Source organism: Microcaecilia unicolor, chromosome 3 (assembly GCF_901765095.1).
Source record: "Microcaecilia unicolor chromosome 3, aMicUni1.1, whole genome shotgun sequence".
In the NCBI taxonomy this organism is placed as follows: domain Eukaryota; kingdom Metazoa; phylum Chordata; class Amphibia; order Gymnophiona; family Siphonopidae; genus Microcaecilia; species Microcaecilia unicolor.
Window position 1 is genome coordinate 528,048,933 of NC_044033.1, and position 18,896 is coordinate 528,067,828.

Here is an 18,896-nt window from a genome sequence, read left to right on the forward strand (position 1 = left end):
CAACACGATTGGCTATGCTCTCTGGACCACAGATTGATCTGAAGACCTGTTTCCTGGAGGGACCAAACTCCTTGAGTGTGAAGCCCATCGACATGAGCTCCCCACCCCAGGAGGGACGCATCCGTTGTCAGCACTTTTTGTGGCTGAGGAATTTGAAAGGGACATCCCAAGGTCAAATTGGATCGAATTGTCCACCACTGAAGGGAATTGTGAAAATCGGTGGACAGCTGGATTGAATCCTCTAGATCCCCTGCAGCTTGATACCACTGAGAAGCTAGGGTCCATTGATCTGATCTCATGTGAAGACGGGCCATGGGTGTCACATGGACTGTGGAGGCCATATGGCCTAGAAGTCTCAACATCTGCCGAGCTGTAATCTGCTGAGATGCTCTGGCCATGGAAACCAGAGACAGAAGACTGTCTGCTCTCGCTTCTGGAAGATAGGCACGAGCCATCCGTGAGTCCAGCAGAGCTCCTATAAATTCCAGTTTCTGAACAGGGAAAAGATGGGACTTGGGGTAATTTATAACAAACCCGAGTAGCTCCAGCAGTTGAATAGTCATCTGCATGGACTGTAGAGCTCCTGCCTCTGAGGTGTTCTTCACCAGCCAATCATTGAGATAAGGGAACACATGCACTCCCAGTCTGCGTAGCGACGCTGCAACTACTGCCAGGCATTTTGTAAAGACCCTGGTGCAGATGCCAGACCAAAGGGCAGCATATAATACTGGAAGTGCTGCGCTCCCAGGCGGAATCGAAGATACCTCCTGTGAGCTGGAAGTATCGGGATGTGTGTATAAGCATCCTTTTAAGTCCAGAGAGCATAGCCAATCGTTTTCCTGAATCATGGGAAGAAGGGTGCCCAGGGAAACCATCTTGAACTTTTATGGGACTAGCAATTTTTTCAGGGCCCTTAGGTCTAGGATGGGACGCATCCCCCCTGTTTTCTTTTGCACAAGAAAGTACCTGGAATAGAATCCCAGCCCTTCTTGCCCTGGTGGAATGGGCTTGACCGAATTGGCGCTGAGAAGGGCGGAGAATTCCTCTGCAAGTACCTGCCTGTGCTGGAAGCTGAAGGATTGAGCTCCTGGTGGGCAATTTGGAGGTCTGGATTTCAAATTCAGGGAGTATCCTAACCAGACTATTTGAAGAACCCACCAATCGGAGGTTATGAGAGTCCACCTTTGGTGAAAATGTTTTAACCTCCCTCCGACCGGTAAGTCGTCTGGCACGGACACTTTTACAGCGGCTATGCTCATCTGCAGCCAGTGAAAAGCCCGTCCCTTGCTTTTGCTGGGGAGCCACAGGGGCCTGCCTTGGCGCACACTGTTGACGAGAACGAGCGTGCTGGGGATGAGCCTGAGAAGGCTGTTGAGAAGGAGGATTGTACCTACGCTTTTTATAAGCATAGGGAGCATTCTTCCTTCCCCGGAAAAAATGTCTACCTAATGAGGTAGTAGCAGAAGGCGCCCAGCGGGAGAGATTGTCCATAGCGGTTTCCCGCTGCGTGATCTGATCAACCACTTGCTCGACTTTCTCACCAAAAATATTATCCCCCTGGCAAGGGACATCCGCAATCCGCTGCTGGACTCGATTGTCCAGGTCAGAGGCACGCACCCATGAGAGTCTGTGCATCACTATACATTGGGCAGCAGTTCTGGATGCAACATCAAAAGAATCGTAAGCACCCCTGGACAGGAATTTACGACATGCCTTCTGCTGCCTGACCACCTCCTGAAAAGGCTTGGCCTGCTCCGGAGGGAGCTTATCAACCAAGTCTGCCAGTTGCTTCACCGTGTTCCTCAAGTGAATGCTCGTGTAGAGCTGGTAAGATTGAATTTTGGCCACGAGCATAGAGGCCTGATACGCCTTTCTCCAAAAAGAGTCCAGGGTTCTAGATTCCCTCCCCGGGGGCGCCGAAGCAAAGTCTCTAGAACTCCTGGCTCTCTTGAGAGCGGAATCCACAACCATAGAGTTGTGAGGTAACTGTGACTTCATCAGCTCAGGGTCTCCATGAATCCGATATTGGGACTCAGCTTTCTTGGGAATGGTGGGATTACTTAGTGGTTTCATCCAGTTCCGCATAAGTGTCTCCTATGCAAAGGAACTGTGGATGACTCCTTAGGTGGTGAAGGATAGTCAAGAACCTCGAGCATCTCAGTCCTGGGCTCATCCTCAGATACCACAGGGAAGGGAATAGCCACAGACATTTCCCGGACAAATGAAGAGAAAGAAAGACTCTCCAGGGGAGAAAGCTTTCTTTCTGGTGAAGGAGTAGGATCAGAGGGAAGACAACAAGACTCCTCAGAAGAGAAATACCTGGGATCCTGCCCTTCATCCCACGAGACATCCTCATCGGTATCGGACAAGAGTTCCTTAACTGCAGTCCGAAACCGGGCCCGTCTCGACGCCGAGGAGCCATGACCTCGATGGCGATGTCAAGAAGTCGACTCCCATGCTAGCGGCGATGAAGCTCCCTCCAGCGACGTCGATGGGGAGTTGACCTGGGTGGCAGCTGATGCCGTCAGAGACCTCACCACAGGGATAGAGCCAGCTGCCGCTTCCATCGACGGTATGGAGGGCACAAGCACCCCCAGTACTAGAGCAGACTGATGCAGCAACCCCTCCAGAAGACCTGGAAGAATGGCTCGGATGCGCTCATCTAGAGTCGCTGTTGAGCAAGGCTGCGGGGTCGGTACGAGAATTGGCGTCAGAATCTGTGGAGGTTGAGGAGGCGGTACCGGGCTGCCCAAAGACCGACGCACTGAAACCTCTTGTATGGAGGGTGAGCGTTCCTCCTGGCATCAACGCTTCATGGGTGCCGAATCCTTCGATGCCCTGGAGCTCCCGGTACCATGCTTGGAAGGAGACCGATGATGATGCTTCTTTGCCTTTGCTCGATGCACATCATCGATACTCCTCGGTACCGATGAGGAGGACATGGAATCCACACGCCTCCTCGGGGTCAGGTCTGAGAGAGGTCGGTTCCGGGGGGGGCCTGCACAGCAGGAGACTTCAAGGCAGGTGGAGACCCACTCGACTGCTCACTGCTCCCAGCGAGTGGTGGTCCCTGGACAGCCATTACCTGTGCTCCTGAATTCAATGCCATCTTCGGTGCCGATATGGACGCTGCAGACCTTGGTACTGCTGTCGACGTCGAAGAACTGGTTGAAGCTCCAAAAAGACGGTCCTGAAGAGCTTTTCTCGATGCTTGTGTCCACCTTTTAAGGCTAAGACACAACTTACATGTGTCTGGGCGATGGTCGGGCCCAAGGCACTGAAGACACCATGCGTGGGGATCGGTACCTGAGATTGACCGGTTGCACCGAGTACACTTCTTGAAGCCGCTGGGAGTCCTTGATGACATGGACGGAAAAATAGCGGCGGCAAAGTCAAAATTCTCGATTGTGCCAATAAAAAAGGCACAAAACTGAGAAAGCGTGTACGCGTGGCCTAAGAGGGCCATGACGAAAACGAAAGGAAACTTAAAGGGGTCAAACTAAGAAATAAGGCACTTTATTTACTTATTTTTTTAATTTTGTAGACAGGGTAAAGAAAATAAGACTAAAGAGGGAGAAAAAACTCTGAAATAGTCGGCAAAAACGAAGGCTCTTTCTGTAGGCTGAGGAGAGAGACCGACGAAGCAGCCACTCTCCACCGCGGAAAAAGAAAACACTGAGCGGGGACTCTCGCGCGACGGGCAGGAAGACGGCTGCGCATGCATGGTGCGCGCGCCCTGCACACTGGAAGGCTCTGTCAAAGTTTTTGTTTATTTTGCTATGGAAAATTGCCGTTCCTGGGCCGCTGTGGACGCCGACCCATCAGTGAGAACAAGCAGCCTGCTTGTCCTCTGAGAAAATATATTACTCCTCCTCCTCCTCTTTTATACGATCTGCATGACCAATCCCATTTATATGCTTTAGGGCAGCATTATCTAACTACTACTAAGTCTGATTTTAAAAGCCATGATTCTGTAACACAAAACACATCTAAGTTATGCTGAACAATTAGGTCATGTACCAGTATAGTTTTATTACGTACAGATCTAGCATTTAGTAAGCCTACTTTCAAGCCTGAAGTTTCGTTTACGTGTTCCGTCCCAGGAGCAGCAGAAAAAGAAAGACTACCCACCAGAGACTGGAGTGACAAGCGGGAACGAGTTCGGCGGTGGTCGGTGAGTCTCCTCAACTTGAATACCTTCTCAGGGAAAGACCCCAAGAAGATGGACAGACAAGTGTTAGCTATATGGAAATTTGATTTTGCAAAAGCCAGATCCTGAGTGGTATGGCTAGCTGTGACTGTCGAGAAGGACTCTGGTCCGGATAATAGAGTTAAACAGCTTCATTTAATGTGAATGATGCAAGAAAGCTGTTGATCAAGAAAAACGTACATATATTTTGATTAACACGAAAATGATGTGTTAAATAATGGTTGGGTAATAGACCCCAATAAAGGGTATGATACATACCTGTAGCAGTTGTTCTCCGAGGACAGCAGGCTGATTGTTCTCACGACTGGGTTGACGTCCGCGGCAGCCCCCACCAACCGGAAAAAGCTTCGCGGGACGGTCGGCACGCAGGGCACGCCCACCGCGCATGCGCGGCCGTCTTCCCGCCCGTGCGCGACCGCTCCCGCCAGTTGAATGACAAGCAATAAAGTATGAAACACAACTCCAAAGGGGAGGAGGGAGGGAAGGTGAGAACAATCAGCCTGCTGTCCTCGGAGAACAACTGCTACAGGTATGTATCATACCCTTTCTCCGAGGACAAGCAGGCTGCTTGTTCTCACGACTGGGGTATCCCTAGCTCTCAGGCTCACTCAAACAATAACCCAGGTCAATTGAACCTCGCAACGGCGAGGGTACAACAGAAATTGACCTACGAAGAACAACTAACTGAGAGTGCAGCCTGACCAGAATAAATTCGGGTCCTGGAGGGTGGAGTTGGATTTACACCCCAAACAGATTCTGCAGCACCGACTGCCCGAACCGACTGTCGCGTCGGGTATCCTGCTGGAGGCAGTAATGAGATGTGAATGTGTGGACAGATGACCACGTCGCAGCCTTGCAGATCTCTTCAATAGTGGCTGACTTCACGTGGGCCACCGACGCTGCCATGGCTCTGACACTATGAGCCGTGACATGACCCTCAAGAGTCAGCCCAGCCTGGGCGTAAGTGAAGGAAATGCAATCTGCTAGCCAATTAGAGATGGTGCGTTTCCCGACAGCGACCCCTAGCCTGTTAGGGTCGAAAGAAATAAACAATTGGGCGGACTGTCTGTGGGGCTGTGTCCGCTCCAAGTAGAAGGCCAATGCTCTCTTGCAGTCCAATGTGTGCAACTGACGTTCAGCAGGGCGGGTATGCGGCCTGGGGAAGAATGTTGGCAAGACAATTGACTGGTTAAGATGGAACTCCGACACCACCTTCGGCAGGAACTTTGGGTGAGTGCGGAGCACTACTCTGTTGTGATGAAATTTGGTATATGGAGCATGAGCTACTAGGGCTTGAAGCTCACTGACCCTACGAGCGGAAGTAACTGCCACCAGGAAAATGACCTTCCAGGTCAAGTACTTCAGATGGCAGGTATTCAGTGGCTCAAAAGGAGGTTTCATCAGCTGGGTGAGGACGACGTTGAGATCCCATGACACAGTAGGAGGCTTGATAGGGGGCTTTGACAAAAGCAAGCCTCTCATGAATCGAACGACTAAAGGCTCTCCAGAGATGGCTTTACCTTCCACACGATAATGGTAAGCACTAATCGCACTAAGGTGATTCCTTACTGAGTTGGTCTTGAGGCCAGACTCTGATAAGTGCAGAAGGTATTCAAGCAGGTTCTGTGCAGGGCAAGAACGAGGTTCTAGGGCCATGCTCTCACACCACACGACAAACCTCCTCCACTTGAAAAAGTAACTCTTTTTAGTGGAATCCTTCCTAGAGGCAAGCAAGACCCGGGAGACACCCTCAGACAGACCCAACGCAGTGAAGTCTACGCCCTCAACATCCAGGCCGTGAGAGCCAGAGACTGAAGGTTGGGGTGCAGCAACGCTCCGTCGTTCTGCGAAATGAGAGTCGGAAAACACTCCAATCTCCACGGTTCTTCGGAGGACAACTCCAGAAGAAGAGGGAACCAGATCTGACGGGGCCAAAAGGGCGCTATCAGAATCATGGTGCCGCGGTCTTGCTTGAGCTTCAGTAAGGTCTTCCCCACCAAAGGTATGGGAGGATAAGCATACAGGAGGCCGGTCCCCCAATGGAGGAGAAAGGCATCCGACGCTAGCCTGCCGTGTGCCTGAAGTCTGGAACAGAACAGAGGCAGCTTGTGGTTGGTCTGAGAGGCGAAAAGGTCCACCGAGGGGGTGCCCCACGCTCGGAAGATCTTGCGTACCACTCTGGCATGGAGCGACCACTCGTGCGGTTGCATGACTCTGCTCAGTCTGTCGGCCAGACTGTTGTTTACGCCTGCCAGGTATGTGGCTTGGAGGAGCATGCCGAACCGACACGCCCAACGCCACATCCCGACGGCCTCCTGGCACAGGGGGCGAGATCCGGTGCCCCCCTGCTTGTTGACGTAATACATTGCAACCTGATTGTCTGTCCGAATTTGGATAATTTGACAGGACAGCCGATCTCTGAAAGCCTTCAGTGCGTTCCAGATCGCTCGGAGCTCCAGGAGGTTGATCTGCAGATCCTTTTCCTGGAGGGACCACAGACCCTGAGTGTGGAGCCCATCGACATGGGCTCCCCACCCCAGGCGAGATGCATCCGTCGTCAGCACTTTCGTGGGCTGCGGAACTTGGAATGGACGTCCCAGGGTCAAATTGGTCCGGATGGTCCACCAGAGCAGTGAAGTGCGACAACTGGTGGAGAGGCGGATGACATCTTCTAGATTCCCGGTGGCTTGGAACCACTGGGAAGCTAGGGTCCATTGAGCAGATCTCATGTGAAGACGAGCCATGGGAGTCACATGAACTGTGGAGGCCATATGACCCAGAAGTCTCAACATCTGCCGAGCTGTGATCTGCTGAGACGCTCTGGTCTGCGAAGCCAGGGCCAAGAGATTGGTGGCCCTCGCTTCGGGAAGGTAGGCCTGAGCCGTCTGGGAATTCAGCAGCGCTCCTATGAATTCCAGAGACTGAGTTGGCTGGAGATGGGACTTTGGGTAATTTATCACAAACCCCAGCAGCTCCAGAAGTTGAATAGTGCACTGCATGGACCGGAGGGCTCCTGCCTCCGAGGTGTTCTTGACCAGCCAATCGTCGAGATATGGGAACACGTGCACTCCCAGCTTGCGTAGGTAGGCCGCTACCACCACGAGGCACTTTGTAAACACTCGTGGGGCAGAGGCGAGCCCAAAGGGCAGCACACAATACTGAAAGTGCCGTGCGCCCAGGCGGAATCTGAGATACTGTCTGTGAGCTGGCAGTATCGGGATGTGAGTGTATGCGTCCTTTAAATCCAGGGAACATAGCCAATCGTTTTTCTGAATCATTGGCAGAAGGGTGCCCAAGGAAAGCATCCTGAACTTTTCTTTGACCAGGAATTTGTTCAGGCCTCTCAGGTCTAGGATGGGACGCATCCCCCCTGTTTTCTTTTCCACAAGGAAGTACCTGGAATAGAATCCCTGCCCTTCCTGCCCGGGTGGTACGGGCTCGACCGCATTGGCGCTGAGAAGGGCGGAGAGTTCCTCTGCAAGTACCTGCTTGTGATGGGAGCTGAAAGACTGAGCTCCTGGAGGACAATTTGGAGGCAGGGAGGCCAAATTCAGGGCGTATCCGCACCGCACTATTTGGAGAACCCACTGGTCGGAGGTTATGAGAGGCCACCTTTGGTGAAAAAAATTTAACCTCCCTCCGACCGGCAGATCGTCCGGTACGGACACTTGTAGGGCGGCTATGTTCCCGTGGATCCAGTCAAAAGCCCGTCCCCGGCTTTTGCTGTGGAGGCGCAGGGGGCTGCTTAGGCGCACGCTGTTGACGAGAACGAGCGCGCTGGGGCTGTCCCTGTGCCTGACGAGGCCTTCGGGCCGGCTGGTTGTACCTACGCTTTGCAAAAGAATAGGGTGCAGCCTGCCGTGCCCGGGAAAAACGCCCACCCGTGGGGGCGGGTGCTGAAGGCGCCCGGTGGGAGAGCTTGTCGAGAGCGGTTTCCCGCTGATGCAGTTGGTCCACCATCTGCTCGACCTTCTCACCGAAAATGTTATCCCCCCGGCAAGGGACGTCGGCCAGTCTCTGCTGGGTGCGGTTGTCCAGGTCAGAGGCACGCAGCCATGAGAGCCTGCGCATCACTATACCTTGGGCCGCAGCACGAGATGCCACGTCACAGGTGTCAAAAATCCCCCTGGACAGGAACTTTCTGCACGCCTTCAGCTGCCTGACCACCTCCTGATAAGGCCTGGACTGCTCCGGCGGGAGCTTATCGACCAGGTCCGCCAGCTGTTGCACATTGGTCCGCATGTGGATGCTCATATAGAGCAGGTACGATTGGATGCGGGTCACGAGCATGGAGGACTGGTAGGCCTTCCTCCCAAATGAGTCCAGAGTGCGAGACTCCCGCCCCGGGGGCGCCGAGGCGGTATCCCTCGAACTCCGTGCCCTCTTGAGAGCAGAATCCACGACCGCTGAGTCATGGGGCAACTGGGGCCGCATGAGCTCTGGGTCAGAGTGGATCCTGTACTGGGACTCTGCTTTCTTGGGAATGGTGGGATTAGTTAATGGTCGCACCCAGTTCCGGAGCAGCGTCTCCTTCAGGACATTGTGCAGCGGTACCGTGGAGGACTCTCTAGGTGGTGATGGATAGTCGAGGACCTCGAGCATCTCGGCCCTCGGCTCTTCCACAGAGACCACGGGAAAGGGAATGCTTATAGACATATCCCGCACAAAGGAGGCAAAGGAGAGACTCTCAGGAGGTGAGAGCTTCCTCTCCGGTGACGGCGTGGGGTCCGAGGGAAGGCCCGTAGACTCCTCTGAGGAGAAATATCTCGGGTCCTCCTCTTCCCCCCACGAGTCCTCATCCTCGGTATCGGACATTAGCTCATGTAGCTGAGTCCGGTACCGGGCCCGGCTCGACGTCGAGGCACCGAGGCCTCGGTGTCGTCGAGCGGTGGACTCCCGCGCCGGCGGGGACGGAGCTCCCTCCATCGACGTCGACGGGGACTCCACCTGCGTGGCTGTCGAGACCGGCACCGCAAGCGGCGGCGGTGTCGACTGCCCCGGCGCCGGGCTAGAGCTCGCCGGCGCCACAGTCATCGGCGCCGAGGGCGCAAGCACCCCCGGCGCCGGCACAGCCTGGCGCATCAGCCCTTCCAGGAGCCCCGGAAGGATGGCTCTGAGGCACTCGTCCAGGCCCGCTGCCGAGAAAGGCGGTGGGGCCGGCAAGGGTGTCGGTGCCAGAAGCTGCTGGGGGCCAGGAGACGGCACCGAGGTGCCGGAACCCCGACGCGTCGGTACCTCCACCACCGACGGAGATCTCTCCTCTCTGTGATGACGCTTCGGCGTCGACACCTCCTCAGGCACCGAGGGCTCCCGGTGACGGCGCTTCTTGTCCTTCTTCCGGTGCACGTCACCGGTGCCGGAGGGCATGGAGGAGGAGGAGGTCGATCCCCCTCGGTCTCGAGGTACCGGGTCCGACAGGGTTCGGTCCCGTGGCTCACGAGTTGAGGGAGTGACCGGGGCCGACTGCCCACGCGGTCTCTCTACCCCACTCTCGCCGGCGGACCGGCGGGCCGACGGGACCTGTTCTCCTGGGGTCGCTGCCATCGGTGCCGATGTCTCGGGCATCGATACCGGTACCGAAGAACCGGCCTTCGATACCGATGCCGTCGAGGTCGACGTCGAGGGGCCGGCGCAAGTTCCAAAAAGACGGTCCCGCAGAACTTGCCTCGCAACCTGAGTCCGTTTCCGGAGACCGAGACACAAAGCACACGACTTGAGATTGTGCTCCGGCCCGAGGCACTGGAGGCACCAAGCGTGGGTGTCGGTCTGCGAGATCGGCCGGCCGCAGCGACCACACTTTTTAAATCCACTCGGGACCTTCGAGGACATCGACGGAAAAATCGCGTCGGCGAAGTCAAAGTCGGCAATGGTGGCTAAAATCACACCACGAAAATTGAAACCGACCGAGCGGCCACTAGGCCGCAACGAGGCGTCCCCGCTAGAAAGCGAGGGAAAAAGGAGGAGCGCGTGCTCCACACGCGCAAAATTCTTTTTTTTTTTTTTTTTTTTTTTGGATAACAAACGAAACTGAAAGAAGAAGAGGCCAAAAGGGCCAAGAGCGACGACCCGCGTAAACGCGGTCGAAAATTCCGGCGGCTGAAACGAGAGAGTTGCAAAAACACGACTCTCTCAGTCGCGGGAAAAAAGTAACTGGCGGGAGCGGTCGCGCACGGGCGGGAAGACGGCCGCGCATGCGCGGTGGGCGTGCCCTGCGTGCCGACCGTCCCGCGAAGCTTTTTCCGGTTGGTGGGGGCTGCCGCGGACGTCAACCCAGTCGTGAGAACAAGCAGCCTGCTTGTCCTCGGAGAAAACAGTGTTACAGAATTACGTTAAAAATAATAAAAATAAAAGTTATTATGTTCAATAAAGATTAATTGCAAGAGATCAAATGTTGAGAACATACTGAAGAAATAATGAATATTAATTACTGTTATATGTTGGATATAGTTTGGATCCTTGAGGGCAAGTGGTTTCTGACTGGGGGGAGAATGTAACTCATGGTTTGTTTAAGTACATGATACAGTGAGCCCCAGGTAGCAGGTCACTAGGGAAGTGACTGGAGGACTCGGGAGGAGCTCAGAGGATATATAAGGAAAGCCTTGTGGGAAAGATTTTGTCTCTGGCTCTGCCTTTGATAAAGTAACTAGCTCTGTGTGTGGGAGTTGGGTGTTACTGATAGTTCCCCTGCCAGGTGACCCATCGCAAGGGAAGGGGGAGTCCTGTAGCATTGTGACCAGTGGATAGATTATCTGGAAGAGTAAGCTGCTATACTGCATCAGCCATCAGAGGAGCCAGAAACTCGGTGGATTGGGACTTGGGTGGAATTGCAGTATACCCCTGGCTGATAGCGAGACCCATGGGGTGGCAGCCTGAAGGAAATACAGTTTCTGGAAGTCTAGCTCGGATGGTATTGAAGTACATCGGGAATGTGAAATCCGTCTGGGTTCTAACTGAGCTGCAGGACAGGTATGAGGGTTAAGCAGGTGTATTAACCTGGAAAATGTATTATTGCTTATGATTACCTGGAAAGCAATATGATCTATAATTGACTGTATGAAGACCAATGCAGTGAACCATCAGTTAAGAACTTAATAAATGTTCCAGTTCTTTTAATCCTCTGAATGTCGTGTGGTTCCTGAGTGGATGAGCTGACGAGACCAGAGTAAGTGATAAAACTTGCAGTGCCTCTTGAGCCCCTTCTAACCTGGGATAGCAGGACCAAGTTACACATGCACACTCATTTTTATTTTTGACTGGTTTGATGTTTGTTTATCTGACCTGACTCTTAGGCTACTTTAGTATAGTTCAGGGGATAGTGGGGGTCGTCTGTTTGATGGCTCTGACTCTTTTCCTCCACTTTGATAGTTCAAGGCTCTGTTTTTTCTGGAACTTGGGTGGGTATATGGTGGATTTGGTAGGATGGTGAGTGGGGTGGGGGGTGTTGCTTTTATTCCTGTGGTGTATTGGTTCACCCGGATGAAGTGGGGACTACAAACCTGATGGCTCTAGCCTAGAAGTTTCCTTTTTGTCTGGTGTGCCTTGACGCTGAAAAAGCATTTGGTAGGGACCACTGCGATTTTCTACACTCTGTGCTGGCCCGATTTTCCTCTGGACCCTATTTTAGAGGCTGGATTAAGGAATTTTATGCCAATCCTAGGGCCTGTGTTCATATTAATTGAGGCACTTCTATGTTTGAATTAGGGAAGGGCATGTGGCAGGGTTGTACTTTGCCTCCCCTGCTGTTTGCCCTCTCCACAGAATCTTTGGCCTCTGTGATTCATTGGAATGTTGACATATCGGGGCTGCTGGTGGGAGATATAGATTATAAGATTGGAATATATGCTGATGACATTCTTCTTACTCTTTCTCATCCTCTACTCTCCCTAATGTGCTTAAGGAACTGAATAGCTATGGAGCTATTTCAGGCGTTAAGGTTAATTTTTCTAAAACTGAGGCTTTAGCTATTGAGACATCCCCTGTTGTTTTTAACTGCTTACAACAATCTTTTTCATTTAAGTGGGTGGACAAGGGCTTAGAATATTTAGGAGTAGTGTTGACTCCCAGATCCTCTGATTTATTTACTGTAAATTATGACCCTCTCACTCGTACTCTTAAAATAGATCTTGAACGTTGGGAATCTGACTATTTCTTGGTTTGGCCGTATAGCCGCTATAAAGATGAACGTCTTTACTGGTGCCAGGTCCCCAAGACCTATGTTGTACAACTTCAAAATTGCCCATCTCATTTTATCTGGCAAAATAAGCACCCTCATCCCTAGGAATGTGTTGTATCAGGATCGTAAAAAAACTGGGAAGACTGCCGGAACATGAATAGGGGCAGCATGAATATCTTGGTCTTATGTAGCCAGAGGTGGCCAGCATTATAAAAAGCGGACTGCTGCGAACTGAATGTTGCCCCCTAAAAACTGATTTTCCATATATTATGTGAAAGGCATGAAATTTCAAAATGCAGGGCCCCAACACAAAACGCAAGACACAAGAGCTCACCTGTAGTTTTCCCAGATTTGGGTGGTCCCACAATTGCAATGTTTACTGGCACAGCAGGTCGGGGTTTCAGCTGACGGATAAATTTAATGGGATTTTTCATAAAAGTTTCTTTGTTCTCTTTGGTTTCAAAGAAGTAAATATGATGGCGATGGATCAATGGATAGCCGGGATTCTCCGGGGTTATCCTGGGCTTGATTAAATTTCCTTGATAAAGCTGGAAAACATTTATGAATTAATATTTACAATACCTTAATTACTTTGATTTTTATATTTTGTCCATTTATCTCATACATCTGGGCTACCCTACACTTATACAATTGGACTCACATAGGCACTCTGACAAGATGCATAAGAAAATCAAAGCACTTAACCCCCCCCCCCCCCAAAAAAAAAAACCAAACCAAATCTACAGGTTAGACTATAAACATCCTCAGAAATGAGTATTTAATATGTGCAGCAATTTGAAGAAAATGTACGGCCTCTACCACCACTGGGCAGCAGAATCTAGCAGAAACAGTTTAGCAAACTGGGAAAGAATGATGGACCATGAAATTGCTCACTGTTTTGCAATCTTTATGCCTAGCTCTTAAATCTGGTTGCTGGAATACATTTGCAGCAAATGAGAGGGCCAAGGGCCAGATTCAGTAAATGGCAGCCAAATTCAGGTGGTGCTGGAGCTGCCATTATAGGATTTGTGCCTAAATCGAGAGCATTTGCTGCTGCCTAAGCAAGTATTCTATAACACTGCGCCTAAATTCTAGCCACACCTCCAGCTCACCCATGCCCCCTCCCATGGCCACACCCACTTTGGAGTTGCATTCCATAGAAGTTAGGCGCATTGCTTACAGAATACATCCTACTGGCTCCAATTAGCGCTTGATAAGGCAAATTAATAGATCCTTAGTGCCTATTAAGTATCAATTGATTTGCTTACTTTATTTATTTTTTGTCTATTAGATTGTAAGCTCTTTGAGCAGGGACTGTCTTTCTTCTATGTTTGTACAGCGCTGCGTATGCCTTGTAGCGCTATAGAAATGCTAAATAGTAGTAGTAGTAGTAGTAGTGTGCATAAAATTCCACACCTAACTTTACGTTCCATTTATAGGAAATGTGTTTTCTAAATACCCAGAGTGCTATATAAAATGGGAATTACTGAACTTATTCCAACAAGTGCCAGATCCCAGTAGTAGGTGTTCTTCATAATTGGAGGGAAGCATATAGGCTCTAACATTTATACCAGCCATAGACTTGGAATAAATGTTGACATCTATATTTAGGCAGCCAGTGCCAATTTAACACATAACTATTCTTATAGAATAGGTTCACTGCACACAGAAATATGGCACCTAAATTGTTGTGCCCAGTTATAGAACTGCCTCCTGTATGTCTAATCCAGTGGCATAGCCATGGGGGGGGGGGGGGCTGAGTCCCCCCAATTTGGGCTCAGGCCCACTCCAACACTGTGGCATCCAAAACATGACTGGAGGGGGTGCTTAAGCCCTGCTAGCCAAAGAGTTTCCCGGCTGGAGCCCTACCCGTGCTGCCTGAGGAGAAGGAAGTCGGCAGGGTGCTCTGGTGGCTGATGCTGGCACTTCTGCACATGCTCAGTTCACATATTTGAACTGAGTATGCGCAGAAGTGCTGGCGTTGGAGGCAGAAGAAGCCTGTTTGCTTCCGTGTTGCTCAGACAGCAGGGACGAGGCAGGGCAGGGCTCTGGTGGGCGGCAGCAAAACTTCAACTGGCAGAGCTTGAGCATCCGTGCCAATAAAGGTATGATTGAGGGATGGGGGTGGTGGGTGCGGCAAAGGCAGCAATGGCAGCAGCGGGTTTGCACGGCAACAATAGCAGTCGGGGGGAGAGGAAATGCTTCCCTCCCAGTCCACCCTGCCCCCCCCCTCCAGATCACCTTCTGGTTACGCCCCTGCCCGTCTCGTCTTCCGCCAGGGTCGCTTTACTCATACTACCCCTCTCCTCAAGTCGCTTCACTGGCTCCCTATCTGTTTTCGCATCCTGTTCAAACTTCTTCTACTAACCTATAAATGTACTCACTCTGCTGCTCCCCAGTATCTCTCCACACTCGTCCTTCCCTACACCCCTTCCCGTGCACTCCGCTCCATGGATAAATCCTTCTTATCTGTTCCCTTCTCCACTACTGCCAACTCCAGACTTCGCGCCTTCTGTCTCGCTGCACCCTACACCTGGAATAAACTTCCTGAGCCCCTACGTCTTGCCCCATCCTTGGCCACCTTTAAATCTAGACTGAAAGCCCACCTCTTTAACATTGCTTTTGACTCGTAACCACTTGTAACCACTCGCCTCCACCTACCCTCCTCTCTTCCTTCCCGTTCACATTAATTGATTTGATTTGCTTACTTTATTTATTTTTTGTCTATTAGATTGTAAGCTCTTTGAGCAGGGACTGTCTTTCTTCTATGTTTGTGCAGCGCTGCGTATGCCTTGTAGCCCTATAGAAATGCTAAATAGTAGTAGTAGTAGTAGTAGTTATTGCCTTTCTTTTATACATTTGTTCACCTGAGGAATGTCCCTTAAAAGCCCTATTTTCTAACATGCCTCTTGTGCACATAAAGGTACAGAACGTGAGTGTGCACTTTGCAGGGAATTTGGAGTATAAGCAGGACAAGGACAGAGCTTCCACTTCCACCTGTCAGTTAAGCATGTCTCTGCCACATTTACATGACTGCTGTTACTTTGGGTGCGTAAACAGAAAGTCGTGCTCAGTGGCATACCAAGGGGGGGGGGGGGGGGGGGGGGGGCGGTCCACCCCGGGTGCACGCTGCTGGGGGGGTGCCACGCGCCGGTCAGCGTTGTTGGTTTCCATGCTCCCTCTGCCCCGGAACAGGAAGTAACCTGTTCCGGGGCAGAGGGAGCATGGAAACCAACGACGCTGACCGGTGTGTGGCACCCCCCCCCCAGTGGCGTGCACCCGGGGGGGGGGGGGTTCTTTTGCCAGGGAGGGGGATGCGCTGCATGGGGGGGGGGCGCTGCACCCGGGGGGGGGGGGGACGCGCTGCACCCGGGGGGGCGGGGAGCATCGGCGATCCGCCCTGGGTGTCAGCGCCCCTCGGAACGCCACTGGTGATAGTAATGTAGTACAGAATTTTAAGCCTTCCAGCAGTGACCCTTTATCTGTGTTCTGTGTGCAAGGGATGAGAGTGGTGGAGAAGACTGTGAGATGTGAGCCACATATATGACAAATACTGTTTTGTAGCTGTCTTAGGGGTCACCCTCAGCCCACTTATTGAAGGACCAGCTACACACAGATATGAGGGTTTTCAGCCAGGATAACTTATCTGTATACCTTTATGTGGTGATCACTCCACTTAACACAGACCTCATTATGCAACACAGATATGACAGCAACACTTTTTGTGGTTTTGCTTAGTTGCTTGCTCTGTATTTATGGTTTTGTTATCATAAATTTAACATTTGCTGTAACCGAGAAGTTCCTAATATAAAGGACACTAATTATTCTCCTTGTGATGTCTGAGAAACAGAAGGGCCCTCAGGGGCAGAAACCACATATTCAGAGGGCTAATCCCTTTGGTCTTTCAGGCAAACTATTACACTGTACCTTGACAGGATCCCATCTACCAAAGTTGCTTAAGTGCTTATAGGAGACCTGTAGCATCTTCTTAGCAAGTGGTACACTAATGGGGAAACACTTCTCAAAAAGAGATTCTCTGTTTTCTACCAGATGTTTCATTTTCATGTCTATCAGGTACTGCACAATGTGAGGTTTTCGTGCCCCATCAATGGTCACAAATGGTATCTTTTGTTTTTCAAACTCTTCCTGCAAAACAAATGATAAAATAGTTGATGAAAATCAAATTATTCCACATTGAGGGGCATAATCAAAAGGGATGTCCAAATTTTGATGAGCACGTCCTCGCAAAACGTCCCGATGAAGGGGCGGGGAAACCCGTATTATCGAAACAAGATGGATGTCCAGCTTTCATTTCGATAATACAGTCAGGGACATCCAAATCTTGAAATTTTGGTCGTTCTTAGAGATGGTTGTCCCTAGTTTTGGTCGTTTCTGATTTTCGGTGATAATGGAAACCAAGGACGTCCATTTCAGAAATGATCAAATGCAAGCCATTTGGTCGTGGGGTGAGCCAGCATTTGTAGTGCCCTGGTCCCCCTGACATGCCAGGACACCAACTGGGCACCGCAGTGGACTTCAGAAATTGCTCCCAGGTACATAGCTCCCTTACCTTCTGTGCTGAGCCCCCCAAGCCCCCCTAAAACCCACTACCCACAACTGTACACCACTACCATAGCCCTTACAGGTGAAGGGAGGCACCTAGATGGGAGTACAGTGGGTTTCTGGTGGGTTTTGGAGGGCTCACTGTTTCCTCCACAAACGTAACAGGTAGGGGGGTATGGGCCTGGGTCAGCCTGCCTGAAGTGCACTGCACCCACTAAAACTGCTCCATGGACCTGCATACTGCTGTCATGGACCTGAGTATGACATCTGAGGCTGGCAAAAAAGATATTTTTTGAGGGTGGGAGGGGATTAGTGACCACTGGGGGAGTAACGGGAGGTCATCCCTGATTACCTCCAGTGGTCATCTGGTCATTTCGGGCACCTTTTTGTGCCTTGGTCATGAGAAAAACACAACCAGGTAAAGTCGTCCAAGTGCTCATCAGGGACGTCCCTTTTTGTTCCATTATGGGTCGAGGACGAACTAGTGTTAGCCACGCCCAAGTCCCGCCTTCGCTATGCCTCCGATATGCCTCCGATATGCCCCCTTGAACTTTGGCCGTCCCTGCGATGGAAAGCAGTTGGGGATGTCCAAAATCAGCTTTTGATTATACCGATTTGGACGACCCTGTGAGAAGGATGTCCATCTTCCGATTTGTGTCGAAAGATGGGCGTCCTTCTTTCGAAAATAAGCCCGATGGTCAGATGGAGACATGATGTGCATATGCTAAAGTCCTTCAATGCAAAAAGGCATGGTTATTTTTATTTTATTTATTGAACACAGTTGTAAGTAGTATAAGTTACAAAGTTGTCATCAGGCCTAATATATATATTTTTGACAGGTAGCCACACCCACATCTGGGTTTGTCAATTGACATTCAGAACTCACCTAAGCTACACCCACTCCCAACCCAAGCCATGCCCCTCCTGCCCACTTTCTGCCTGAGTACTATCCCTTTTGATGATATCACTGGAAGTGACACCATGAACCAATCCTAGCCATGTCCCTCTTCCAAGATGGCGGCTCCAGAAACCCCTGCATGACATGAAGTGATGTCATCAAATCCAAGATGGCAGCCACCCAGAACACCCTTACAAACAAGAAGTGATGACATCAAATAAAAAAGATGAAACTTGGAATTGTTTATCTGTGACGGTGGTTCTCTGTGGACAGATTGATCTTACAGCCACACAAGTGGGTTACTTATGTCACAGTGATGGAGCCAACCCAGCAGTTCCAAGTGAAGATGACTCTTTCTGCATATGTGTGCAGGGGTTCCTGCCATAATGTACCCACTGTACATAGCATTCCAAATCAGTTATATTTTTAAGCTAGTTTCAACTCCGGGAAGGGAGAGGGACTGAGTGGCTGTAAGATCATCTGTCCACGGAGAACCACCATTACAGGTAAGCAACTCCACTTTCTCCATGGACAGGATCTTACAGCCACACAAATGGTATCCCCAAGCATATTATTTTATTTGTTTTTCCTTCTTTTGTTTATATATGATATTGGTCTTACGTTCTCTCCTGTATACATGATGTTGGTTGTATGATTTTTACTTGGTTTTTTATTCAAAGTCTTTTATATTTGCATTTTGAAGACAGCATGTTTTACTTCTGTATGTCTTCCTTGTTTCAACATAAGCTGTGTGCGTATTAGTATGATGCTGCTTTTATGATATGCTTTAGTATATATAGGTTTCCATATAATGCCTCATGGATATTTTATCTATTGTCCTTCATATATGCATGTATTTTAAGATAGTAGGATCTATTTTTACATGTTTTGAATGTTTAGTCCTTCCTATAATTAGTCCCTCTTACAATTATTTATTTATTTACACGACCATTTTGTGTAATTTTTTGGTGATATTATAACATCCCACATATGCATAATCTGTGTATATGTCACTTAGAGACTTTACGTTCATCATTATTTATTATCATTAT

At 50.5% G+C, this 18,896-nt stretch overlaps 1 protein-coding gene across 1 annotated transcript in view; it reads right to left on the reverse strand.

The window, feature by feature from the left end:
• The window catches only part of AK9 (adenylate kinase 9), a 327,370-nt gene that overhangs the window by 52,144 nt on the left and 256,330 nt on the right, over positions 1-18,896 (reverse strand). Inside the window, exons 28-29 of the mRNA XM_030199196.1 lie at positions 16,311-16,529; positions 12,718-12,931 (exon numbers count right to left, since the gene is read on the reverse strand). Coding sequence (XP_030055056.1) covers positions 12,718-12,931; positions 16,311-16,529 — 433 coding nt within the window. The remainder of the gene's footprint in view (positions 1-12,717; positions 12,932-16,310; positions 16,530-18,896) is intronic.